The 27,099-nt window shown below is 38.3% G+C and overlaps 1 protein-coding gene across 1 annotated transcript; it reads left to right on the top strand.

Moving 5' to 3' along the window:
* Window positions 1–9,109: 9,109 nt before the first annotated feature.
* LOC144339692 (beta-defensin 109-like) lies at window positions 9,110–16,786 on the top strand. Its single transcript, XM_077996072.1, has 2 exons — window positions 9,110–9,167; window positions 16,581–16,786. The coding sequence occupies exons 1-2, from the start codon at window positions 9,110–9,112 to the stop codon at window positions 16,784–16,786; spliced, it is 264 nt and encodes an 87-aa protein (XP_077852198.1).
* Window positions 16,787–27,099: the final 10,313 nt, after the last annotated feature.

Consider the following 27,099-nt stretch of genomic DNA (forward strand, 5'->3'; position numbering starts at 1 on the left):
AATGGCTGAAAGCATCCACCTCCAAACTTATGTATTATATTTGCAAAAGAGTACAAACCATGTAATGAATTTTAAAAGGAAGACAAGCCTGTGGGAATTCAACAGCCATGGCAATGTTTTGAACTTCTTTTTATTAAACATGTAAGAAGTAAGTGAAGTTCAAGACCTAACAGAATTGCCAGGAATTATTTGAAGAATTACCAAGATAACTTAGAGACTATGAAATCCTTTCGACGCCCTCTGGTGGAGTTTCCTCCTGGAGCCAGTGATTTTAAGCCAGAGGCAAATGTCTCTGCAGGCATAAGAATTCGACTCAAATGTATTATTCAATTTTAAATGAGATGACAATAAAATTATCTGCTATATAGTAACAACCTTTTTTTTTTTTTTGGACAGAGTCTTTCTCTGTTGCCTAGGCTGGAGTGCAGTGGGGCACTCTTGGCTCACTGCAATCTCTGCCTCCTGGGTTCAAGTGATTTTCCCACCTCACCCTCCTAAGTAGCTGGGATTATAAGCATGTGCCACCATGTCTGACTGATTTTTGTATCAGCAAAATTATTTCTGGGGTGGAGAGCTAGGGACCTTTATTCTCCCACATCCAAAAACATGTTCTCCAAATGATCTGTCAATAGAAATAACTGATACCTATATTTGCTAACCTATCTTTTTCTGTCTTTAAATTCAGAACTAGAGTGTGGAAAAGTTATATTAAGAAGGTTCTCTCAATTTTCAACACAAGTGATGGGCTAGGCACTATTCTAGGTGCTACAGATACACATTCACACACCCACAATAGTTTTGCCTTATTATCTCCTACATTCTAATAATGGAACAAAAGAAAAGTATAGATTAGCTTTTTATTTTTCTGAGATGAAGGTTAATTCTGTCACCCAGGATGGAACGCAGAGGCGCGATCTCAGCTCACTGCAACCTCTGCCTCCTGGGTTCAAGCGATTCTCCTGCCTCAGCCTCCTGAGTAGCTGGGATTACAAGCATGTGCCAACATGCCCAGAAAATTTTTGTATTTTTCAGAAAGACGGCTTTCATTATGTTGGCCAGGCTGGTCTCAAACCCCTGGCCTCAAGTGATCCATGCACCTCGACCTTTCAAAGTGCTGGGATTATAAGCATGAGCCATAGTGCCCAGCCAAAGAGAATAGCTTTAAATAGAAAGCATGAAAACAAAAGAAATGTATGCCCATCAATTTTATACTGTATTTGGCCAGGTGCAGAAGATCGACTTGTAGTATTATGGGGGAATAAGGTCAATTCACATCTAATTGTTTGGACAAGTCACCAGAAACCAAAAGTTGGAAGAGTTGTATCTTTTGAGGTGGGTTGCACAGGCAAGGAGCAAGTTGCTATCTCTCCAAAGTCTTAAACTGTTCTATTTCTCCTACTGTGGAAAAATGCATCTTCTACTTGATTTCAATTTATATAGGAAAATGCTTAATAAAACTAATAAGGGCTACATTCTAGGGACACAGCTAGACCACACATATACTGAACCTTGATTCTGGAAACACATCTTGTTCAATGTAATTGGATTTTCATGACAACAAAAATGTAACCCTGACACAATATTGGAGAGTCAAAAGGAAAGGACATTTTGGATTGAAATTTTTTATTTTAAGAATATGTCCTTGAGTTCTATTAACAATAGCTAAAACCTGGGAACAACTCTAATGTCTATCGAGAGGAAATTGATAAACAAATTATATGCATATTATAGAGCAATATTGGGCAATAACGGGGGATAATCCACTCTATTAATCAACATCTTGGATCAATATAATCTTTCTCACCCTGAGTGGAGAAAGCTAAGCTAAAAAGTGTCCTATAATATAAACAAATGTGTACAAAATTCTAGAACAGACAAGCCTAAGATAAGCTAAAAAAAAATTAGAAAAGCCAGGTTCAGTGGCTCATGCCTGTTATGCCAGCACTTTGTGAGGTGGGTGGATCGCATGAGCTCAGGATTTTGAGACCAGCCTGGCCAACATGCTGAAGCTACTCCGTCTTTACCAAAAATACAAAAATTAGCCTAGTGTGGTATTGTGCGCAGGAACAGAAAACCAAATACTACATATTCTCCATTATAAGTGGGAGCTAAACATTGGGTTATACATTGTTTAGCTCTCACTTATATGGAAACAATAGACACTGGAGATTCTTAGAGGGAGGAGGGAGGGTTGAGTACAAGGCCTTAAAAGCTGTCTATTGGGTATTATGTTCACTATGTGTGTGATGAGATCATTCATACTCTAAACCTCAGCGTCACACAATACATCCATGGAACAAACCTGCACATGTATCCTCTGTGTATAAAATTAGAATTAAAAAACTAAAATGAACAAACAGATATGAGTAGGAATTTCTCAAAAGAGGAGATACAAATGGACGACATATATATAAACAATTCTTACCCTCTCTAGTCATCACAGGAATGCAAATGAAAACTACCATGAAATATCACCTCACACCTGTTAGAATAGCTATTATCAAAAAGATGGATGATAACAAGTGTTGGTAAGGATGTGGAGAAAAGGGAACCTTTGTATACTGGTGGTGGGAATGTAAATTAGTATGGCCAGCTTGGAAAATAGTATGGAGGTTTCTCAAAAAATTAACAATAAAAATATCATTTTGTTCCAGCAATCCCACTTATTTTATATATATATATATATATATATATATATATATATATATATGAAGTCATTGAAATCAGTATGTAAAAGGGATATCTGTACTCATATGTTCTTTTTAGCACTGTTCACAATAGTCAAGATATATGAAGAAGACACACATGTTATTCATTCACGGATGGATGAATTAACGTTTTATATATATATATATGTATGCACAATGGAATATTATTCAGTATTATATAATAATGAAACCCTGTCATTTGTGACAGCATCCATGAATCTGAAGGGCATGAAGTCATGTGAAATAAACCAAACACTGAATGACAAATATTGTAGATTACACTTGTATTTGAAATCTCAAATAAACTCAGAAGCAGAGAGTAGACTGGAGGTTGCCAGGAGCTGTGGTGCAGGTAAATGAGTAGGTGTGATTATAGTACAAAGTTTTAGATATACAAACATAAATAAGTTCAGGAGGTTTAATCTACAGCATAGTGCTTATAGCTATGAATGCTGTATTGCATACTTAAAATATAATAGGAGTGTGAATTTTATGTTAATTGTTCTTACTAATAGAAATAATAATTCGGATGGGAGGGAGAACTTCAGGAGGTGATGATTATGTTTACAATCTTGATAGGAGTGATGCTTTCAGAATGTATCCTTATCCTCAAACTCACTGAGATGTACATATTAAATTGGTACAGCTTTTTTAATGTACTCGTATCTCAACAAGGTGTTTTTAAGGGGGGGTTGGTTAAATAATTTAAAAAGGAAGGGTAGATGTTCCTTTGCCCTTCTCCCACGCCTTTTTTTCTCTCTGCTGTCTAGAATTCAGAAATAATAGGTGGGAATTTAGCAGCCAAACTAGGGTATTTTCTAAAGTATAGCAGAGCAGATACCTGGAAGGGACCTGCATCCCTAATGACATTAGAAAGTATCTGTACTAGCCCTGAATGGCGTAACTACAGGTTAATTTTAAGTGACAAAGAAATCAACTTCTGCCTTGTTTAAGCAACTTCATTCAGGCATTAATTTTATAAACATGTAGAGAATACACACTCCTTATGAGCAGAAACAATGTTTATAAATAAAACAATGGTGATAAATAAAAGAAAATAAAAAGCAGTGAAACAAAGTGGTTTAATAGCTATACATAGTTATTTTGTTAAAAGATTCTGCTGCTAATATTATTCAATATTTTTGTATGTTGGTGCAAGTAAGGAAATTTACATTGTCTAATAAAAATTATTTATCAATTTATAAAACAGTAAACATTTCATAGAATGGGGCTAAGATTCTGCACTGCAAAATAACTTTCAGTTGATTCCATGCACAGTAATTATTGAGAATCCCAACAGATCTGGACCTACATAGGTGCTATCAAGACTTAAGGAAGAAAATTTTCCTGACTCTATCCATACCTCCAGTTAGTAATAGATCTAGAGATTCAGAACCCAAATCCAGACCTCCTGCTTCCATGTGCAGTGGCCTTTCACTGTCCTGTTTCGCTTCACTTGTTGAAGAGGATTTGAGAATAAAGGACCACATGATTCAACTCTCTCCTCAGCTCTGAGGAATATAGCCCTGTCCTGGCAAACAAGAAGCTCACACAGTAGTAGAGGAGGCAAATATACATTCACTAATCTAGCATACAAGCAGTAGGCACTGTACCATAAACAAGGCACTGTGGGGGTTCAGACCAGGAGCAAAGCAGGGATTAGCAGGGCTAGTAAAGTCTGGGAAGTGTTCACTAACAAAATGTTTAATCGTTAACTAAACCAAATGGTTTCTCAACATGGCCTAATTAATTGTAACTTAATATAAATGGTTGGTTGTTCATAAACCTTAATCTTTTGCCAAAATATTTGTAACTTATTTTCCCATTTAACAAGGTTTTCTGATCAAAACTGCACCCAAATCGTTCTAACGAACTTAGTGTCCAATAAAACATGGACTTTCTCAGTCATCCCATGAAGGTGATTTTGCGTGCATAGTACATCTCTGTCTGTGAATATGCCTAATGAGGTATGAAAGGACACTTATTATCCAAACAAAGACATTCCACTGGTGCGAGAGAGCTACAGAGGGAAGTTTTTTCTGCCTACTGGAAATAAAGCCAAGCTTTCTTCTTCCTTCAGCAGTGAGGATTGCTGTCCTCCTCTTTATCATTCTCTCTCTCTCTCTCTTTTTAACGGGCCAAACTCTACCAAATAACAAGATAAACTTTCGGTAAGCCTTGGTAAGAGGAGAGTGTCTGACACCTTATGGTGCTATAATACTCAAAGCAAAAGTAAAATCACCTATGACCAGAAAAGGGAGTCCCAGGAAATCTAGAAGACTTATTGGCCAAGAGACCTGCAGCCTCCTAGTTCATTAGCTCTCCATAAGAACTCTCACGTGAAATGAAGTCAGTGGTGTTTCAAGTGCTTGAAACCCTCGTTACTCTTCCTCTAAATGTGAATTGGCCGGGCGCGGTGGCCCAAGCCTGTAATCCCAGCACTTTGGTAGGCCGAGACGGGTGGATCACGAGGTCAGGAGATCGAGACTATCCTGGCTAACACGGTGAAACCTCGTCTCTACTAAAAAATACAAAAAACTAGCCGGCCGAGGTGGCAGGCACCTGTAGTCCCAGCTACTCGGGAGGCTGAGGAGGAGAATGGCGTAAACCGGGGAGGCGGAGCTTGCAGTGAGCTGAGATCCGTCCACTGCACTCCAGCCTGGGCGACAGAGCGAGACTCCGTCTCAAAAAATAAATAAATAAATAAATAAATAAATAAATAAATTAATTAATGTGAATTAATTAGGCAAGTTTACTAGCAGTTACTAGACCTCAAAAGCAAGATAATCAGGCATTATTCTACTAAATATTGGTCTCCATAACTCCTCTATTTTCTTTAGGAAAAGTTAGTTAGCCTAAGACATTTGGCATAAGGGCTATGCCAAAGCTATGTTGGGGTCAGCCAGGAAGGATTCATGGAGGTCTCCTTGAAAATATTACAATCATCGAAGAAATCTTCAACCTATTGCCCCTCAGTACTGTTGGTCCCTTGTACTTGATTTTTCCCCTTAAGTTTTATTCCAATTTCTAACATTATCATTCCCTCTTCCTTCTCAATAACTAGTCCTCCAAAGTAGAACTTAAACAATGACCAGACATGGCCCTGCAACACAGCATATCCTTCTACATTTAGCATGCAATCATGAATCACAGGTATAAGGCCCCTTGAACAGACATGGTTTTGGTGACTACATGTAGGACTTATTCCTTTTACCCAAGAAGAGGATCAGGCATCCTAAGTAGCTCAGAAATTTTTCTGGAGCTCTTGAATGTGTATAGGCAAGAAAGATTAAGCAACCTGTTGCCTTACATGAGACATACTATCTTCTTATGTTTTCTTTTGAATTCAGGATTTCAAGGTTGGGGAAGGAGTGGGAAAGTAGCCATGGACATGTGAGAATGTGGATGATCCTTTTACATTGTCAGGAACGGTCAAACTCTATGCTTTATGTTGTTTGCTAAAAGACACTTTCCAAAGCTTTCAACAGAAAATATAATGGCACACATGCCTATTCTTGGTGAACCCAGACTTTTTATCTAGTCTGTGATAGTCAATATCGAAGGACTGCTTAGGGTAATGAATCCTTCAAGTTGTAAAGATGAAGGACAGTTTTTGGACAATTCCCATTTTGCTGTAGGAAAACTAATCTGGAAGAAGTAAAAGGGAGAGATTGAAGTGGAAGAGAACGGAGGTGGAAAATGAGTTCAGTTGACCAAACATTTGTTTAGCACCCACTGTATGTCGGGCCCTTACAAGGAAGCAAGCAAAGAACAAAAGCATGTGATGGGCTTGCTCCTAAGAAGCCAGAGGCCAGTAACCTGGATTGGTATAGACCAGAAAAACGTCCACAAGCCCCTACAATACAGCACTGGCATAGGATGAAGAAGAAGTTTCTTTCTATGAGATAAATAGCATACAACCAAATAAGAAAGTCAAAAGTTACACAAAGTTCACAAACCTAAGGCACCAACCTTTAAGAGATCTGATTGTCGGTGGTGACTTTGGAAGGAAAGTTATTATTAGGATTATTTTAATACTAAGAGTTTTGAGCTGTCTATCCAATATTTTCATGTGCACCTCTGCCTTGGTAATACTGTGTGTGTGTGCGTGTCTGTGTGTGTGTATGTGCGTGTGCCTTTTCATGTGTTTGAAATATATTATCTATCCCACACTCCACATAGGTTTGGGGGTTAATTACATACAGGCTGATCTGAATCTATACTCTTAGGAATGGGGTTAAGCTACTCTACCACATTGTGAAGAGTTGATATGTAAGGGACTCTGAACATCTTGTATATTATCTTTAAAATGTTTCCTTTTTTGTGAAAGGAAGAATAAGTATTTGTAAACAAATGCAAAAATATCTTTAAACAAAAGAACAGTTAGTTAACCTTGTTGTGATTAGCAGAGAGGATAGCTGCAGACACTATAAAATCACTCAGCAACAAGATTTGACAAAACCTTAAAGATGGCTCTATTTTTCCTGTTTTATACAGGAAAATATTAAGGCCCTGGGAATTGAAGTACTTTTCCCAACAGTGGAGTAAATGTCAGAGTCGAGGCTGTGTTTTACATCTCGGTTTCCCCACACATCCCCCCCTATGGTTCTGTTGTGCTGTTCCTTTGTGTGACTCCTCAAAGCCTGGTTAAGGGTGATACCGTATCAAATTGTATTAACTCAGTAGCACGAAACACCAGGGAATTGATTTATAAGAGTAATAACCTTGTGGCATTACTGAAGACCCATCTGATTAGTAGTTATCGAGTATTCACCCTGGCTAAACATATGGGTTTGATTTTTAATTTTGAAAATGAAAAATATTTTAAAATCTATGTCTTACATCCATATCCCCAGGAAATTTTAATCAAGTTTTAAAACTTCCAAATTTAGATAAACTCATGTTTTTTGTTGTTTTAATTTTCACTCAATGAAAATAGAAAAAAACTAATTGGATAGAACAGCACAGCAGAAGCATTACTTATAGCCAAAAATGGGATGCAACAAGACTGAAGAAGAAAATGCAGGACAGTGCTTAAAAAAGCAGTCTAAGGAAAAGTGGGTTCTCCTCAGGATGTCCTTAGGTAGACATTGCAGCAGAACTGCAAAGTTTTCTTTAGAAGGCTGGGGAAGAGAGGAGGAAACAGAGAAGGGGCAAGAGTGGAAAATAGAATGAGGCTCAGAATACCAGGCGTTAGTGCTGTCCCTATCACCTTCCTCACTTGATCACTGGGTGATCTTGGGCAAGTTTCTTCCTTTCCCTCAGCTCATTTCCTCATCTGGAAGGTAAGTTACTAGACAAGATAGCCTTTGGTGTTCATTGTAACTCTAACTAATCTTCCCCAAGCAAATAGCTGGGAAAGACCCTGTGCCCACAATATGCAAGACACAAGGATTACAAGCAAAGAACCAATCAAAACAAAAGATGTTTTAAAACCCCTAATGTCACTTGAATTCTTACAAATAAGCAATGGTACATCATACTTTTACAAAGCCCTTCTGTGATTTCATTTTTAAAATCATTTCAAGTTTTATTTTACTTCATATTAAGATAATGGGAGATAAAGTGTTAAATGGGTTCATGCAGGAATATATGTAAGAGACACAAAAATCCAAAATAGGTAATTGTTATGTTAGTAGTTCCCTTTACTGAAGGGGGGCAGACAAAAGAAAGTTAGGAAAAGCTTCATAAAGTGGATTATATAGAATGTGCTTTGAAAGAGTTTGGTATTTTATTGAGTGGGAAAGAGCAATACGGGGAGTTATTGTTCAAGGGTTGAAGCTATGCAAAATGAGTCAATTACAGAGATAGGCTCTAAAACATAGTACCTATAGTTATTACTGAGGTATTTTGTATTTAACAATTTGTTAAGAGGGTCGATCTTAGGGGTTCTGACAACAACAACAACAACAATAAAGGGACGTAGGAAACATTTGGAGGTGATGGGTATATTATTACCTGGATATTGGTTGTGGTAACAAGAGTAATATATATGTGCAAATTTGCCAAACTATATCCATTAATTACGTACAGTTTTTGTATAACAATTTTACTTCAGTTCCTACTATATTGCCTGGCAAACAATACTTTATACTTAAAGTAAGAGCAATGATTATTGCATGTGCATGTTGAAAATAATAAAGAAAGCAGGTGACAATAAGACATCCTGAGTCTTTTGGAAATAAATAGCATTCACCTGCTTTCTCATCCATTGAGATATCACCACATTTATATACTTGTGTGTCCCTGGAAGTTTCTTGTGGGAGATTTAGTTATTCTTTTTTCGTTAGTCTCTACTAACCAAGAACAAATCACAGACTCAGACAGCATCACAAAAAGGCCCAGACCCACGATGTCCAGAGACTCCAGGCTCAACCCACATTGATGCTGGCCCTTCAGCCATGAGACACCATTTACTTCTTCTTATTCTCCTTCTTTTTTCAATTCTTTTATCCCCAGGTAAGTTGGTAGCTGATTACTATAAGGTTCTGCAGATTAGAAGGCTATATCCCTGGCTAGACAAGATCCTAGAATCAGTCCTGTGGGTTCAAGAACCTAATATTTACAGCTTCACTAGGATTATAATAGGGAAAAATAGAAAAGAGACTCATTTAGCAGTAGCTCCTGTTGATAATTCAATCCATGTTTTTTGATCTAGTGAGTGGATATAATAATAGATGCTGCTGAAATTCAATCCTGTCAGATCAAACTGCCTACATATCAATTTCCATGCCCCACTAAGGCATCTCAAGATACGAAGTAAGGATACAACAGAACGTGACCTCAATGAGATGCCTTTGTGGGACCTGGAAATTTATATGCAGGCAGTTAGATCTGACAGGATTGAATTTCAGCAGCATTTATTATTATATTTGCTCACTAGGTCAAAAGAGATGGATGGAATTCTATCAATAGGAGCTACTGCTAAATAAGTGTTGACAAATCTGAAAGTTTTATTCAAAGAGACAAACAGAAAACTTATAATCCTAGAATAAGTGAAAATTATATGAGAGACTTTTCAAAATAAATTCTATTTTACGTGGCTATGAATAAAAAATGATTTGCAAAGTGAAACTTAGGACTAGAAAGGAGAGTTAAAGGAACTTCAGACAAGTGAATTAATAATAAGTAAAGACACCAAGAAGTGCCGCTCGTGGTATATTACAGGTAACCACACAGAAATGGGTAACATCACTTTCAATACTAAACCGGCTAAAATTTAATGGTCTAAGCATGCATTTTGAGGGCTTTTGGAAAAAAAAAGCATAATAAACCTAAACAAGATAAAGGGAAAGTTATAAATACAAAATATAAATTAATGAAACGAATGAGAAAAAACTAGTAATTTAAAAAATGTTTTTCATAAAGTCTAATATACTTTATAATAACCTGGCAACACTGGACAAATGAGAACATGCTTAAAATAACTATTGCAGGAATGAAAAGTTAATGTCAAAACAGATGTTTCAGAGATTCACATCATTTTTAAAAAAATGTATTTGTGTATTATATTCCCTCTTTGCTGTGTACCTTGGGGATTTTCCTGTTGCAGTTCACTATATCATGTGTCATCAGTTGTGACTGTGTCATCAATTTTTATGCTAGTAAATTATTACCATCAGCATACAAATATGCTGTTAAGTATGTCCTTACTTTTCTTCTGATGCCAGCTGTCATCCTATTTTTTTGCTCTAGTTTTCAGTAAAAATCTTAAAAGAGTTGTCCATACTCTCTGTCTTCAATTCCTCTCCTCTCATTGTCTCTTAAATATATCCCAGTCGGGCTCTCTCCCCTTTTTTCAATCATGTTATTGACACCACTTTTGTCAAAGTGACCAATAATCTCCATATTGCTAGGTCCAATGATCATTTTTCACTACAACTTTAATTGGCCTATTAGCAGCATTTGACACAAATAATCACTTCCTTCTTCATAGTATACTTTCTTCACTTGGTTTCCAGGACAGCACATTCACTTGATTCTCAGCCTATCTCACTGGAGCTACCACTTCGGCTTCCTTTGTTTCTTCCTCATCTTTTCCCATCATACTTCCTATTGGAGAGCTCGGAGCTCAGTGCCTGATTCTTTTCTCTTCTCCCTCACCACACACTCTGGAGGGGCTCAGCAAGTCTCATCCTTTTCAATTCTCCTTTTGGACCTCCTTTTGAACTGCAGGCTTATAATAAATTATCCAACTGCATAACTGGTATATCTACTTGGACACTGAATTTCAAAAGTCATAGATATCCAAAATTGAACTCATGATTTTCCCTCATAAACCACTACATACAGATTTTCTCTTCTTGCAGAATGCCATGGTCAGCACTGGAGCCTCTCTTAGCTCTCCTGTACACTTTCATCCTCAGCAAGCCTCTATCTCTGCACCTCAAGAATCTCTCAGGGCTCCCATCCCTTGCCCAGCCTTGGGCAGTAGCTGCCTCACACTCAAAGAAAGACCAGAGAATCTGCTTCTCTCATCTACCTGCCCTGCCCTGCCTTCAGACCTCATCAGGCCCCTCTGCTTATGCACCTGTGAGAAAAGAGAGTGAAGGGGGATTGTCTCAGCTCCTTCACACACTCCCCAGTAACAGAGGATTTTACCTGATTCTCACAGTAAGACCTTTACCTTGCTCTCACCTCAAATTGCAGCAGTTCCTACATGGCTGTCCCTCAAAAGTGCATCTGGTAGTTCTGCTCTCCATCCGATCTTACCCAGGAGCACACAAGATAGGTCATGAAAAAACCATTAGTGGGGCCGGGCGCTGTGGCTCACGCTTGTAATCCCAGCACTTTGGGAGGCCGAGGTGGGCAGATCACGAGGTCAGTGGCTAACACGGTCAAACCCCGTCTCTACTAAATACAAAAAATTAGCCGGGCATGGTGGCATGCGCCTGTAGTCCCAGCTACTTGGGAGGCTGAGTCAGGAGAATCGCTTGAACCCTGGAGGCGGAGAATGCAGTGAGACAAGACCGCGCCATTGCACTCCAGCCTGGGCGACAGAGTGAGACTCCAAAGAAAGAAAGAGAGAGAGAGAGAGAGAGAGAGAGAGAGAGAAAGGAAGAGAGGGAGGGAGGGAGGGAAGGAGGGAGGAAGGAAGGAAGGAAGGAAGGAGAAGGAGAGAGAAAGAAAGAAAGAAAGAAAGAAAGAAAGAAAGAAAGAAAGAAAGAAAGAAAGAAAGAAAGAAAGAAAGAAAGAAAGAAAGAAAGAAAGAAGGAAGGAAGGAAGGAAGGAAGGAAGGAAGGAAGGAAGGAAAGAAAGAAAGAAAGAAAGAAAGAAAGAAAGAAAGAAAGAAAGAAGGAAAGAAGGAAAGAAAGAAAGAAAGAAAGAAAGAAAGAAGGAAAGAAAGAAAGAGAAAGAAAGAAAGAAAGAAAGAAAGAAAGAAAGAAAGAAAGAAAGAAAGAAAGAAAGAAAGAAAGAAAGAAAGAAAGAAAGTATTAGTGAGGGAGAGTGAGTGAGAGTGCGTGTGTTTGGGCCCCTACTGATGATGCTAAACTATCACAAGCCCACACTCAGCCTTTCAACATTTGCTGGAGATTCACTTGTTTCCTTGTTATCTCCATCAAGGGCAGCTTCCTCCTGCTTCTGCTGCTGCAACTCAGCTAGGCACAAAGCATCTGTGGATCCGTTCTTTTTTCAGCAGGGCTTCATCACTCTGAATTTAAGTTAATTAGCTTTGTTTGAGACCTCAGTTCTATGTTTCAAAATGAAATCTATGATCTATAGATTATCCAGCTTATTCTCTTTGTCAGGGCAAGAGCATTTTTCTACAACTTTCTAAATTCTAAACAAAAGTAAAAGTTCACTTCTTTTCAGAATCCCCACGTGTCAGAAAGTGTTACTATTATCATCAGTTTAGTGATATTTATGGAATTCCAAGTTGACTCTAGTATCAGCTTTTGGGTTAAATTCTTTCTTTCTGATATGTAGCCTTTGAAATTTTATTTGCTGCAGATCTCTTGGTAGTGAACAATTTTAATTTTTATCTGTCAATTTCATATTGTTATTTTTGATCTTGAAAGACAGCATTACTGAGTACCCAATTCTGTATTAACAGTTATTTTCTCTCGACATTTGTTGATACTAGTTTACTCATTTTTAGTGAATGAGTGAACAAGTGAATCTCCAGCAAATGTTGAAAGGCTGAGTGTGGGCTTGTGATAGTTTAGCATCATCAGTAGGGGCCCAAACACACTCACTCTCACTCACTCTCCCTCACTAATGCTTTTTTCTTTCTTTCTTTCTTTCTTTCTTTCTTTCTTTCTTTCTTTCTTTCTTTCTTTCTTTCTTTCTTTCTTTCTTTCTTTCTTGCTTTCTTTCTTTCTTTCTTTTTTTCTTTCTTTCTTTCTCTTTCTTTCTTTCTTTAATAATCAGATAAATATTATTTCATTATAAATTATCCTTTTTTCAATGTTTGTATGGTCTGGTGTTTGGTTTTAATGTTTTATAATTTAACTAAAGTGAGTTGATTTTTATATCATCTGTTAGAAATATATTCTTTGAATCAATGGATTTATACCTTTTCTTAATTTCTTTCTGAGAATCTCTTGAAATGGTGAATCCTTTTACACTTCTCTCCCCCCATATTTGAATTAAATAAATGTTAGACCTTGTGTTTCCATGTTACATTCTGGGTATATCATTTAAACAGTTTTTTCTTCACTGGTTATCCTCTTACCTGTGTCTAATATATCATTAATAACCTGCATTATTTTTAAATTATTTTTTGTTTCAGACCTGCCTTTTTTTTTTTTTTTTTTTTGGAGATGGAGTCTCACTCTGTTGCCCAGGCTGGAGTGCAGTGGTGCGATCTTGGCTCACTGCAACCTCCACCTCCTGGGTTCAAGCGATTCTTCTATCTCAGCCTCCTGAGTAGCTGGGACTACAGGCACCCGCCACCATGCTCGGCTAATTTATATATATATATTTTTTAGTAGAGACAAGGTTTCACCATCTTGGGCATGCTGGTCTTGAACTCCTGACCTCGTGATCCACCCATCTTGGCCTCCCAAAGTGCTGGGATTACAGGCATGAGCCACCATGCCCAGCCAGACCTGCCCATTTTTTCTGTCATCTATATTGTTTTACTATTGTTTTTACATCTTTGTAATAGTAGATTGTTTCTTTAAACAATTGATACACACCTGCTTAATTATTTCTCCACATTGATGATTTCAATATATTTAGTTTTAAAGGGTCTAGATATGCTATTCATTTCATTAACTTTTATTCATGGTTTCTTGCTTACCTGATCATTTTTAATACTGAACTCATTGTTCATCCTTAACCTGACATCATTTTATGGTCTGAAATGAGAATGCTATTATCCAGACTTCCTCTGTGAAGCTGACACAATGCTTTAACTCAATATAGAAGTTTCAGCATTAACAAACTGGAATTTCTGATGGCCCAAGAGTCAGTAGTACCATCATTAGCATTACTGATCATAGCAGATCTTCCCAGAAGATCTGGGAAACCCTCACCCCCCTCCATCAGCTATCCAGTACAAAGTGCCCACTGCTCAAGCTCCAGTTCACAGACTATTTTTGTGTTTGCAAGAGGAGATATTTTAGGAACTTGCCTAACCCTTTTCAGGGATAGAAGTGTTTCAAAGAAATCCTCTACTATATATTTGTTCTATAGCAGCAGTCACTTGAGAGCAGCTAACTTGCAGTCATGGCCAAAAGCCTAAATCTTTCTTTCATTCTAGTCACACCTATTTTGTACCTTTTGGGGATATCTCAGATTCAGATGCATTCATAGTATTCTATGATTTGGGACACTACTACAGATTCTTCAAAATGTTACAACATTCCAATGGTATTTTGGGAGGTATAGAAGGAGAGGAAAAACAATGGGCTCAAGTCTCCTCTGACTTCTCTTCTTACAATATGTTTCATTGTTCAAAACTTTTAGAACAATATTAATACAGCATTGACAGTGGACATTCTTCTTTTCCTTCTGACTTTAATAGGATTGAAGGAAATGTTTTGCTATGAAATTGCTATATGGGTTGTATTCAGACAAATTTTGACTTTGTAAAGGCAATATTCTCCTCATTATTTTTAAATGCTTACCAGGATTCACAGTATTATTTTCAGTTCTCCCTGTTTAAAGGCATATTTAAATAACTTGATGACTTGGATATATTATATATGTTACTCTGCTACAGAAACAGAAAAGCCACCACCAAATTATATTCTAAGATACTTGGTACACCAATTGCACCATCTTTTTTTATCTAAGACATTCAATTCTTCCACAGGTGGGAGCACATGAATTAGCATCATTTACTACTTGTAGCTTTCACTACAGACTTTCAGACTTATGGTGCCTAAAAGAAATAGAATACTTCTAGCTGGGTTTAAAAGCTACAAATAAACAGAGGAAATATACACTATTTTGAAAGTACCACTTGAGTGTTATGCATGTATTTCAATATTATGTTGCTAATTTTAATTGTTCGAAGTTAAAGAGCTTAAACCTCCCCCTCATGCATTCCTGAATCACCCATTACTCCCACACATACATTGTTTGATACAGCATAAACCTAAGTAAATAAAGATGTGGCAAAATGAAAAAAATAAAATAACGTTATACCATTCTCATCTGTGAATGGCATCAGTAGACAGATGTGAATAAAAGTAATGTGATTATAATTTTAAAAATCATCTTTAATAGGATCCATTTACTATTAAATGAACATTTGGTTACTTAATGAATAATAAATCTTTGACACAATGAAAACTATTAATGCAGAGTGAGACCAAAATGAAGGTAATAACTGATTTTTTCCTAACCCTTGCTTTAGTTGGTCTTTCCACTAGACTGTCACTTTATTTTAAGGATATTATAATAGCACAAAGCCATCAGCTTTACCATTAGAGAGATCTTCATTAAATTATCTTTGTTGTAATAAAGGTCATCTGGAGGAAATACTGGTCTGGACACAATAATAAATGTTAAGCTTTCTAATATTTTCCACTTTTAGACACAAATTGAAAGGATCATTTATAATGTCAAAAATATACTTTTTTTCTAACTAATCTATCCTATGACTAAGACACTATTAGCAATTAAAGTAGACAGAGCAAATCTAAATGTGGAGAGAAAAAGTAATTTCCACTTACGTTTGGACAGATGAAAGCACGGATAAATTGAATGCCTGAAATATTAGCTTGGGGGAATGAAATCACTTGGGGGAGCAAGAGCAGGATACACCAGCCTTTAACTCTATACTTCCCCCAAGAAAAAATATATAGATAGCTATGTGCAAACCAAAATAGCACTGGGAGGGTTCAAGGGACCACTTAAGAAACTATGGCAACACAGTGAAGCCAAAAAAAAAAAAAAAGAAAAAAGAAAAGAAAAAGAGAGAGAGACAGTGAAAGAAAAAAAAAAAAAACTGAATAGCCATATAGAAAAAACAACTGCTGAAATCAGCATACCTGAGACTGCAGAAACATCTTTTTTGGCTAGGAACGAAAAAAAGCAGAAAGGGACTATCAGTATCAGCCACAAGGTGGAACCACCATGGCCCTCAGTAACCCACTCTGGCAGAAGACACTGGCATTTTTGCCCTGCGGTAAGCAACAGCCATTTCTGAGAGAAAACTTAGAGGAAAAGATGAAGATGTACCATCCCCTCCCACATCCCTTTTCCCCCACCAAAAAGACCGTGACTGTTGTGCCAAACCAGGATCGGAACTACTACCTTTCTTAATCTGCATGTGTCTCTGACATGTGAGCAGCAACCATTTCAAAAGCTCCCACGTAAAAATGCTCATACTAAATTTATTCTCTTACTTAAGAGTGTTTATGGATTTACATTCCATTTGTGGACTATGTAGATCTCACTGGATCTTCTTTCCTGCAGGGAGAGGTGGTTTGGGTGCTGCTGAAGGTCATTGTCTCAATTTGTCTGGTGTTTGCAGAAGAGATGTCTGCAAAGTAGTAGAAGATCAAATTGGTGCCTGCCGAAGAAGGATGAAGTGCTGTAGAGCATGGTGGATTTTAATGCCAATTCCAACACCACTTATCATGTCAGATTATCAAGAACCCCTTAAACCTAAGTTGAAATGAAACTGACGTAAAATAAAAATACATCAAAAGTGAAGTTCTTTGCATCTAAGAATATTGAAATATACATATTAAGTACTTCCATCTTGATAACCATCTTGTATTTTCACTTATCAACATGAATGAATAAATACTAATTTCAAATATACCCAATATGTTTTCTTTGTGAGTCATTAACAGATCTTAACAAAACCTTTAAAAATGAGAAAACTGTTATTTTTGTTTTGCAAGATGGTGGATTGAAGGCATTGTTAGCCTGCCTCATGCACTTGGAAAGACAAAGTGGTGTGTAGAGATTCACACTGAACTTTCTTTCAAGAAGCAACAGAGGAACTTAACAGGAAAACTGAAATAAGCCACAGACCATTTGAAAGAAGCAGCAGGATGCAGGTTACACTATAAGCTAGGCAGAAAATTTTGGGTTTCGAGGGTGTGAGAGGGGGATAAACTGACTGTAAGATATACACTTCCATTGGGAAACCTATCAATCTAGGCCATAGGGGAAGGCCTTAATCCTACTCAGGGCTGGAGTTGATTTAGTGAAGAGTGACGAGTATATGAGGAGTGGTATTGGGATGTGCTTTGAGTCTCCAGCACGTTCCCAGTTTCTGGCAGGATGGAGGGAAGCCATTTCTGATTCTACCTCAGGGAGGACCTCCCAGAAGTCTGCCAGCTAACTCAAATGGTGGTCACAGGTTGAGAGAACCTTCCAACTGAAATGTTTGATATAATCTTGTGAGGGGACAAACTCCCCAGGCCAGAACTGAGAGGTGAGTGGGACGTGTGATGCAGCAACAAGCACAGGAGCTGGATGCCCCTGCTCAGCAGGTGGATCAGGAGGGGTGTGGCCTGAAAGCTGCAGTTGCTGTCTCAATACGAGAGGCTTATGGTATGGGTCAGCTTTGAGCTCTGAGTTCAGACTTCTTGAAACTTAGCTAGCTACTCCCAGTGGAACACTGTGGGTGTGAGACCTGCCTTGCCAAGGGTGTGGGAGCTGGATGGGGCTTACTGCCAAGCTGCTACTCCCCATTCTTCATATGGACTCTCCTTGTACAGAGGCAGAGGCAGCTTCACTTCTCTCTGGAAAATTACCCCAGTGGCCCAAGAACTGCCTTCCAATTCCCACTGGAGCCACTGCTTGTCCCACATGTAGAGAGCCAGAGCATCACTTTACCTGACCTAGTTCCCACCTGGTTTTGCTCAACCACCTACCCTGGTAGATTAACACAAATAACAGAAGAAACTTTTAGAAGCCCTTTGGCTCTACCCATTCCCTGAGACACCAGAGTATCTACCATGGGTAACATAAGGCAAGTCCAAATCTCACCACTACCACCGCAGCTGCCAGTCTTTTTCAAGCATCACCTCCTGGCTGAAGGCCAACTGACACAGTCCATTAGAGCATCTTGAATTCAGAACATTCAATGTCATGGCAGGCCGGGGAGCCTCCTCTGCCCTACTTTGGCCCTCTATCACACATTCACACACACACACACACACGTCACACACACACATCAACCTACTGGCAAACCGAGGTAAACACACACACACACACACACACACACACACAAACACACCCCTGCTCAATTCAGGCCATTATCCCTGATGAACATCGATGCAAAAATTCTCAATAAAATACTGGCAAACCGAATCCAGCAGCACATCAAAAAGCTTATCCACCACGATCAAGTGGGCTGCATCTTTGGGATGAAAGGCTGATTCAACATACACAAATCAATAAATGTAATTGATCACATAAACAGAACCAAAGGCAAACACCAGACAATTATTTTGATACACGCAAAAATGTCTCTGATAAAATTCAACATCCCTTCCTGTTAAAAACTCTCAATAAACTAGGTATTGATGGAACATACCTTAAAATAATAAGAGCTATTTCATACAGCCAATATCATAAAGAATAGGCACAAGCTGGAAGCATTCCATTTGAAAACTGGTACAAGACAAGGAAGCCCTCTGTAACCACTTCTATTCAACATAGTATTGGAAGTTCTCGCCAGGGCAATCAGGCAATAGAAAGAAATAAAGGGTATTCAAATAGGAAGAGAGAAAGTCAACTTGTCTCTGTTTGCAGATGACATGACTTCATATTTAGAAAACCCCATCATCTCAACTGAAAAACTTCTTGAACTGATAAGCAACTTCACCAAGGTCTCAAGATACAAAATCATTGTGCAAAAATCACAAGCATTCCATTACACCAACAATACTCAAGCAGAGAGCCAAATCAAGAATGAACTCCCATTCACAATTGCTACAAAGAGAGTAAAATACCTAGGAATACAACTAGGAGTACAACGGATGTGAAGGACCTCTTCAAGGACAACTGCAAACCACTGCTCAAGGTAATAAGAGAGGACACAGGTGAATGGAAAAACATTCCATCCTCATGAATAGGAAGAATCAATATTGTGAAAATGGCCATACTGCCCAAACATTATAGATTCAATGCTATACCCATCAAAATACCGTTGACATTTTTCACAGAATTAGAAAGAACTATTTTAAATGTCATATGGAATCAAAGAATACCCCATATAGCCAAGACAATCATAAACAAAAATAACAAAGCTGGAGGCATTACACTAACTTCAAACTGTACTAGAAGGCTACGGTACCAAAACAGCAGGCTACTGCTGCCAAAACAGACATATAGACCAATGGAGTAGAACAAAGACTTCAGAAATAACACCACACATCTATGTCCACCTGATCTTTGACAAACCTGACAAAAACAAGCAAGGGAGAAAGGATCTCCTATTCAGTATATGATGCTGGGAAAACTGGCTTGCCATATACAGAAAACCAAAACTTGACCCCTTCCTTACACCTTATACAATAATTAACTCAAGATGGATTAAAGACTTAAATGTAAAATCCAAAACCATAAAAACCCTAGAAGAAAACCTAGGCAATACCATTCAGGACACAGGCAAGGACAAAGACTTCATGACAAAAATGTCAAAAGCAATTGCAACCAAAGCCAAAATTGACAAATCGGATCTAATTGAACTAAAGACCTTCTGCACAGCAAAGAAACTATCATCAGCATGAGCAATCAACCTACAGGATGGGAGAAAATTATTGCAACCTACCCATCTGACAAAGGTCTAATAACAAAAATTGACAAGGAACTTAAACATATTTACAAGCAAAAAAACAAACAACCCCATCAAAAGTGAGCAAAGGATATGAACAGAAACTTATCAAAAGAAGACATTTACCTAACCAACAAATGTATTTTTTATAAGCTCAACAATACTGATCATCCGAGAAGTGAAAATCAAAACTACCATGAGATACCATCTCACACCCATCAGAATGGTGATTATTAAAAAGTTAAGAAACAATAGATGCTGGTGAGGCTGAGAAGAAAGAGGAACGCTTTTACACTGTTGGGGAAACTGTAAATTAGTTCAACCATTGTGGAAGACAGTATGGTGATTCCTCAAGGATCTAGAACCAGAAACACCATTTGACCCAGTAATCCCATTACTGGCTATATACCCAAAGGAATATAAATCATTCCACTATAAAGACACATGCACATGTATGTTTATTGCAGCACTATATACAATAGCAAAGACATTAAACCAACCCAGATGCCCTTCAGTGCTAGACTGGATAAAGAATATGTGGTACATTTACACCATAAAATACTATGCAGTCATAAAAAGGAATGAGATCATGTCTTTTGCAGACACATGGATGAAGCCATCATACTGAGCAAACTAACACAGTAACAAAAAAATCAAACACCGCATGTTTTCACTAATAAGTGAAAGTGGAACATTGAGAAAACAAGGACACAGTGAGGGGAACAACACACAACACGGCCCGCTGGGGTCTGGGGGTGAGGGAAGAGAACTTAGAGGATGAGTCAATAGGTGCAACAAACCACCATGGCAAAGGATACCTATATAACAAACCTGTACATTCTGCACATGTATCCCATATTTTTTAAATTTAAAAACAGGAAATAATTATGTACATACATACATACATACATACACACATACATTCTTCCCAGATCTTCATTCCTGGTAAGCCAAGGAACCTGGAGAAACACCAGAATTCTGTCCCTCTGAAAATGCAGGACAGGTCTACCTTCATCAGCATAAAATTTTGGACCAAATGTGGTAACTGCAGGTCCACCCCACAATGAGTAACTGAAAATTGAGGCAGTATTTCAGATCCTAAAAAACTGATGAAGCAATTCGTGACACATTTGGGTTGTTTTTGCCTTTTCCTACTATGAAGAGTGCTAGTAGGAAGAAGGAAGAATGGTGTACAAATATCTGTTTGATTCTCTGCTTTCAGAATCCTTTGTTTGTTTGTGTGTTTGTTTGTTCTTTCTTGAGACAGGACATCACTCCAGTCAGCCAGGCTTTTCCAGTCTGTAATTTTTGTTGTTTCCTTTTGTCAAGTTTTAGAAGATTTTTTTTTAATTTCTATTGAATTTTAAGGCATTTTTAGATATGTATTAAAACATTATCTCACATGCTGTGTGTTATGTTTCATTTATTTTCATCGTACATTTTTTATTTTATTATTTTATTTTATTATACTTTATATTCTAGGGAATACATGCACAAAGTGCAGGTTTGTTACATATGTATACATGTGCCATGTTGGTGTGCTGCACCCATTAACTCGTCATATACATTAGGTGTATCTCCTAATGCTATCCTTCCCTCCTCCCCCAACCCCACAACAGGCCCTGGTGTGTGATATTCCCGTTCCTGTGTCCAGGTGTTCTCATTGTTCAGTTCCCATCCATGAGTGAGAACATGTGGTGTTTGGTTTTCTGTTCTTGCAGTAGTTTGCTGAGAATGATGGTTTCCAGCTGCATCCATGTCCCTACAAAGGACATGAACTCATCCTCTTTTATGGCTGCATAGTATTCCATGGTGTATATGTGCCACATTTTCTTAATCCAGTCTATCGTTGATGAACATTTGGGTTGGCTCCAAGTCTGTACTGTTGTGAATAGTGATGCAATAAACATATGTGTGCATGTGTCTTTATAGCAGCATGATTTATAATCCTTTGGGGATATAGCCAGTAATGGGATGTCTGGTTCTAATGGTATTTCTAGTTCTAGATCCTTAAGGAATCACCATGCTGTTTTCCACTATGGTTGAACTAGTTGACAGTTCCACCAACAGTGTAAAAGTGTTCCTATTTCTCCACATCCTCTCCAGCACCTGTTGTTTCCTGACGTTTTAATGATCACCTTTCTAACTGGTGTGAGACAGTATCTCATTGTGGTCTTGATTTGCATTTCTTTGATGGCTAGTGATGGTGAGCATTTTTTCATGTGTCTGTTGACTGCATAAATGTCTTCTTTTGAGAAGTGTCTGTTCATATCCTTTGCCCACTTTTTGACGGCATTGTTTTTTTTTTTTTTTCTTGTAAATTTCTTTGAGTTCTTTGTAGGTTCTGGATATTAGCCCTTTGTCAGATGAGTAGATTGCAAAAATTTTCTCCCTTTCTGTAGGTTGCCTGTTTATTCTGATGGTAGTTTCTTCTGCTGTGCAGAAGCTCTTTAGTCTAATTAGATCCGATTTGTCAATTTTGGCTTTTGTTGCCATTGCTTTTGTTGTTTCAGACATGAAGTCCTTGCCCAAGCTTGTGTCCTGAATGGTATTGCCTAGGTTTTCTTCTAGGGTTTTTATGGTTTTAGGTCTAACATTTAAGTCTCTAATCCATCTTGAATTAATTTTTGTATAAGATATAAGGAAAGGATACAGTTTCAGCTTTCTACTTATGGCTAGCCACTTTTCCCAGCAGCATTTATTAAATAGGGAATCCATTCTCCATTTCTTGTTTTTGTCAGGTTTGTCAAAGATCAGATAGTTGTAGAAGTGTGGTATTATTTCTGAGGGCTCTGTTCTGTTCCATTGGTCTATAGCTCTGTTTTGGTACCAGTACCATGCTGTTTTGGTTACTGTAGCCTTGTAGTATAATTTGAAGTCAGGTAGCGTGATGACTCCAGCTTTGTTCTTTTGACTTAGTATTGTCTTGGCAATGCGGGCTCTTTTTTGGTTCCATATGAACTTTAAAGTAGTTTTTTCCAATTCTGTGAAGAAAGTCACTGGTAGCTTAATGGGGATGGCATTGAATCTATAAATTACCTTGCACAGTATGGCCATTTTCACTATATTGATTCTTCCTATCCATGAGCATGGAATGTATGGAATGTTCTCCCATTTGTTTCTGTCCTCTTTTATTTCATTGAGCAGTGGTTTGTAGTTCTCCTTGAAGAGGTCCTTCACATCCCTTGTAAGTTGGATTCCTAGATATTTTATTCTCTTTGAAGCAATTGTGAATGGGAGTTCACTTATGATTTGGTTCTCTGTTTGTCTGTCATTGGTGTATAAGAATGCTTGTGATTTTTGCAAATTGATTTTGTATCCTGAGACTTTGCTGAAGTTGCTTATCAGCTTAAGGAGATTTTGGGCTGAGATGATGAGGTTTTCTAAATATACAATCATGTCATCTGCAAACAGGGACAATTCGACTTCCTCTTTTCCTAATTGAATACCCTTTATTTCTTTCTCTTGCCTGGTTGCCCTGGCCAGAAGTTCAACACTATGTTGAATAGGAGTGGTGAAAGAGGGCATCCCTGTCTTGTGCTAGCTTTCAAGGGGAATGCTTCCAGTTTTTGCCTATTCAATATGATATTGGCTGTGGGTTTGTCATAAATAGCTCTTATTATTTGGAGATATGTTCCATCAATTACGAATTTATTAAGTTTTTAGCATGAAGAGCTGTTGAATTTTGTCAAAGGCCTTTTCTGCATCTATTGAGATAATCATGTGGTTTTTGTCTTTGGTTCTGTTTATATGCTGGATTACGTTTATTGATTTGTGTATGTTGAACCAGTCTTGCATCCCAGGGATGAAGCCCACTTGATCATGGTGGATAAGCTTTTTGAAGTGCTGTGGATTTGGTTTACCAGTATTTTATTGAGGATTTTTGCATGGATGTTCATCAGGGATATTGGTCTAAAATTCTTTTTTTTGTTGTGTCTCTGCCAGGCTTTGGTATCAGGATGATGTTGGCCTTATAAAATGAGTTAAGGAGGAGTCCCTCTTTTTCTATTGATTGGAATAGTTTCAGAAGGAATGGTACCAGCTCCTCCTTGTACCTCTGGTAGAATTCGGCTATGAATCTTTCTGGTCCCGGACTTTTTTGGTTGGTAGGCTATTAATTATTGCCTCCATTTCAGAGCCTGTTATTGGTCTATTCAGGGATTCAACTTCTTCCTGGTTTAGTCTTGGGAGAATGTATGTGTCCAGCAATTTATCCATTTATTCTAGGTTTTCTAGCTTATTTATGTAGAGGTGTTTTTAGTATTCTCTGATGGTAGTTTGTATTTCTGTGGGGTCAGTGGTGATATCCCCTTTATCATTTTTTATTGCATCTATTGGATTCTTTTCTTTTTTCTTCTTTATTAGTCTTGCTAGCTGTCTATCAATTTTGTTAATCTTTTCAAAAAACCAGCTTCTGGATTCATTGATTTTTTGGAGGGTTTTTTGTGTCTCTGTCTCCTTGAGTTCCGCTCTGATCTTAGTTATTTCTTGTCTCCTGCTAGCTTTTGAATGTGTTTGCTCTTGCTTCTCTAGTTCTTTTAGTTGTGATATTAGGATGTCAATTTTAGATCTTTCCTGCTTTCTCTTGTGGGCATTTATTGCTATAAATTTCCCTCTACACACTGCTTTAAATGTGTCCAGAGATTCTGGTATGACGTATCTTTGTTCTCATTGGTTTCAAAGAACATCTTTATTTCTGCCTTCATTTCGTTATGTACCCCGTAGTCATTCAGGAGCAGGTTGTTTAGTTTCCATTTAGTTGAGAAGTTTTGATTGAGTTTCTTAATCCTGAGTTCTTGTTTGATTGCACTGTGGTCTGAGAGACAGTTTGTTATAATTTCTGTTCTTTTATATTTCCTGAGGAGTGCTTTACTTCCAACTATGTGGTCAATTTTGGAATAAGTGTGATGTGGTGCTGAGAAGAATGTATATTCTGTTGGTTTGGGGTGGAGAGTTCTGTAGATGTCTATTAGGTCTGCTTGGTGCAGAGTTGGGTTCAATTCCTGTATATTCTTAACTTTCTGTCTCGTTGATCTGTCTAATGTTGACAGTGGGGTATTAAAGTCTCCCATTATCATTGTGTGGGAGTCTAAGTCTCTTTGTAAGTCTCTAAGGACTTGCTTTATGCATCTGGGTGCTCCTGAATTGGGTGCATATATATTTTGGATAGTTAGCTCTTCTTGTTGAATTGATCCCTTTACGATTATGTAATGGCCTTCTTTGTCTCTTTTGATCTTTGTTGGTTTAAACTCTGTTTTATCAGCGACTAGGATTGCAACCCCTGCCATTTTTTGTTTTCCATTTGCTTGGTAGATCTTCCTCCATCCCTTTATTTTGAGCCTATGTGTGTCTGCATATGAGATGTGTCTCCTGAATACAGTAAACTGATGGGTCTTGCCACCACCAGGCCTGCCCTACAAGAGCTCCTGACTCTTTATCCAACTTGCCAGTCTGTGTCTTTTAATTGGAACACTTAGCCCATTTACATTTAGGTTAATATTGTTACATGTGAACTTGATCCTGTCATTATGATGTTAGCTGGTTATTTTGCTCATTAGTTGATGCCGTTTCTTCCTAGCATCGATGGTCTTTACATTTTGGCATGTTTTTGCAGTGGCCGGTACCAGTTGTTCATTTCCATGTTTAGTGCTTCCTTCAGGAGCTCTTGTAGGGCAGGCCTGGTGGTGACAAAATCTCTCAGCGTTTGCTTGTCTGTAAGGATTTTATTTCTCCCTCACTTATGAAACTTAATTTGGCTCGATATGAAATTCTGGGTTGAAAATTCTTTTCTTTAAGAATGTTGAATATTGCCCCACCCCTCTCTTCTGGCTTGTAGAGTTTCTGCCGAGAGATCCACTGTTATTCTCATGGGCTTCCCTTTGTGGGTAAGCCGACCTTTCTTTCTGGCTGCCCTTAACATTTTTTCCTTCATTTCAACTTTGGTGAATCTGACAATTATGTATCTTGGAGTTGCTCTTCTAGAGGAGTATCTTTGTGGCGTTCTCTGTATTTCCTGAATTTGAATGTCAGCCTGCCTTGCTAGGTTGGGGGCGTTCTCCTGGATAATATCCTGCAGATATTTTCCAACTTGGTTCCATTCTCCCCCTCACTTTCAGGTACACAAAACAGACGTAGATTTTGCCTTTTCCCATAGTCCCATATTTCTTGGAGGCTTTGTTCATTTCTTTTTACTCTTTTTTCTCTAAAGTTCTCTTCTCACTTCATTTTATTTATTTGATCTTCAATCACTGACGCACTTTCTTCCAGTTGACTGAGTCGGTTACTGAAGCTTGCGCATTTGTCATGTAGTTCTCTTGTCATGGTTTTCAGCTCTCTCAGGTCATTTAAGGACTTCTTTACATTGGTTATTCTAGTTAGCCATTCAGGAAATATTTTTTCAAGGTTTTTAGCTTCTTTGCTATGGGTTCGAACTTCCTCCTTTAGCTCGGAGAAGTTTGATCGTCTGAAGCCTTCTTCTCTCAACTCGTCAAAGTCATTCTCTGTTCAGTTTTGTTCCATTGCTGGAGAGGAGCTGCATTCCTTTGGAGGGGGAGAGGTGCTCAGATTTTTAGAATTTTCAGTTTTTCTGCACTTCTTTTTCCCGATCTTTGTGGTTTTATCTACCTTTGGTCTTTGATGATGTTGATGTACAGATGGGGTTTTGGTGTGGATGTCCTTTCTGTTTGTTTGTTAGCTTTCTTTCTAATAGTCATGACCCTCAGCTGCAGGTCTGTTGGAGTTTGCTCAAGGTCCACTCCAGACCCTATTTGCCTGGGTGGCAGCAGTGGAGGCTGCAGAAGAGTGAATATTGCTGAACAGCAAATGTTTCTGCCTGATTATTCCTCTGGAAGCTTCATCTCAGAGGGGTACCCTGTTGTGTGAGGTGTGAGGTGTCAATAGGACCCTAGTGGGGGTGTCTCCCAGTTAGGCTACTCCGGGGTCAGGGACCCACTTGAGCAGGCAGTCTGTCTGTTCTCAGATCTCAAACTCCATGCTGGGAGAACCACTACTCTCTTCAAAGCTGTCAAACAGGGACATTTAAATCTGCAGAGGTTTCTGCTGCCTTTTGTTTGGCTATGCCCTCTCCCCAGAGGTGGAGTCTACAGAGGCAGGCAGGCCTCTTTGAACTGGGCTCCACCCAGTTCGAGCTTCCCCACCACTTTGTTTACCTACTCAAGCCTCAGCAATGGTGAGTGC

The sequence above is a fragment of the Macaca mulatta genome, chromosome 3, assembly GCF_049350105.2.
Source record: "Macaca mulatta isolate MMU2019108-1 chromosome 3, T2T-MMU8v2.0, whole genome shotgun sequence".
Lineage (NCBI taxonomy): Eukaryota > Metazoa > Chordata > Mammalia > Primates > Cercopithecidae > Macaca > Macaca mulatta.

What these genes read in the sequence shown, in the direction of transcription:
- LOC144339692 (XM_077996072.1), top strand. Translation starts at nt 9,110, where the DNA reads ATGAGACACCATTTACTTCTTCTTATTCTCCTTCTTTTTTCAATTCTT. An exon ending in TTCAATTCTTTTATCCCCAG is followed by an intron (nt 9,168 to 16,580) that starts GTAAGTTGGTAG and finishes TCTTTCCTGCAG; the next exon opens with GGAGAGGTGGTTTGGGTGCT.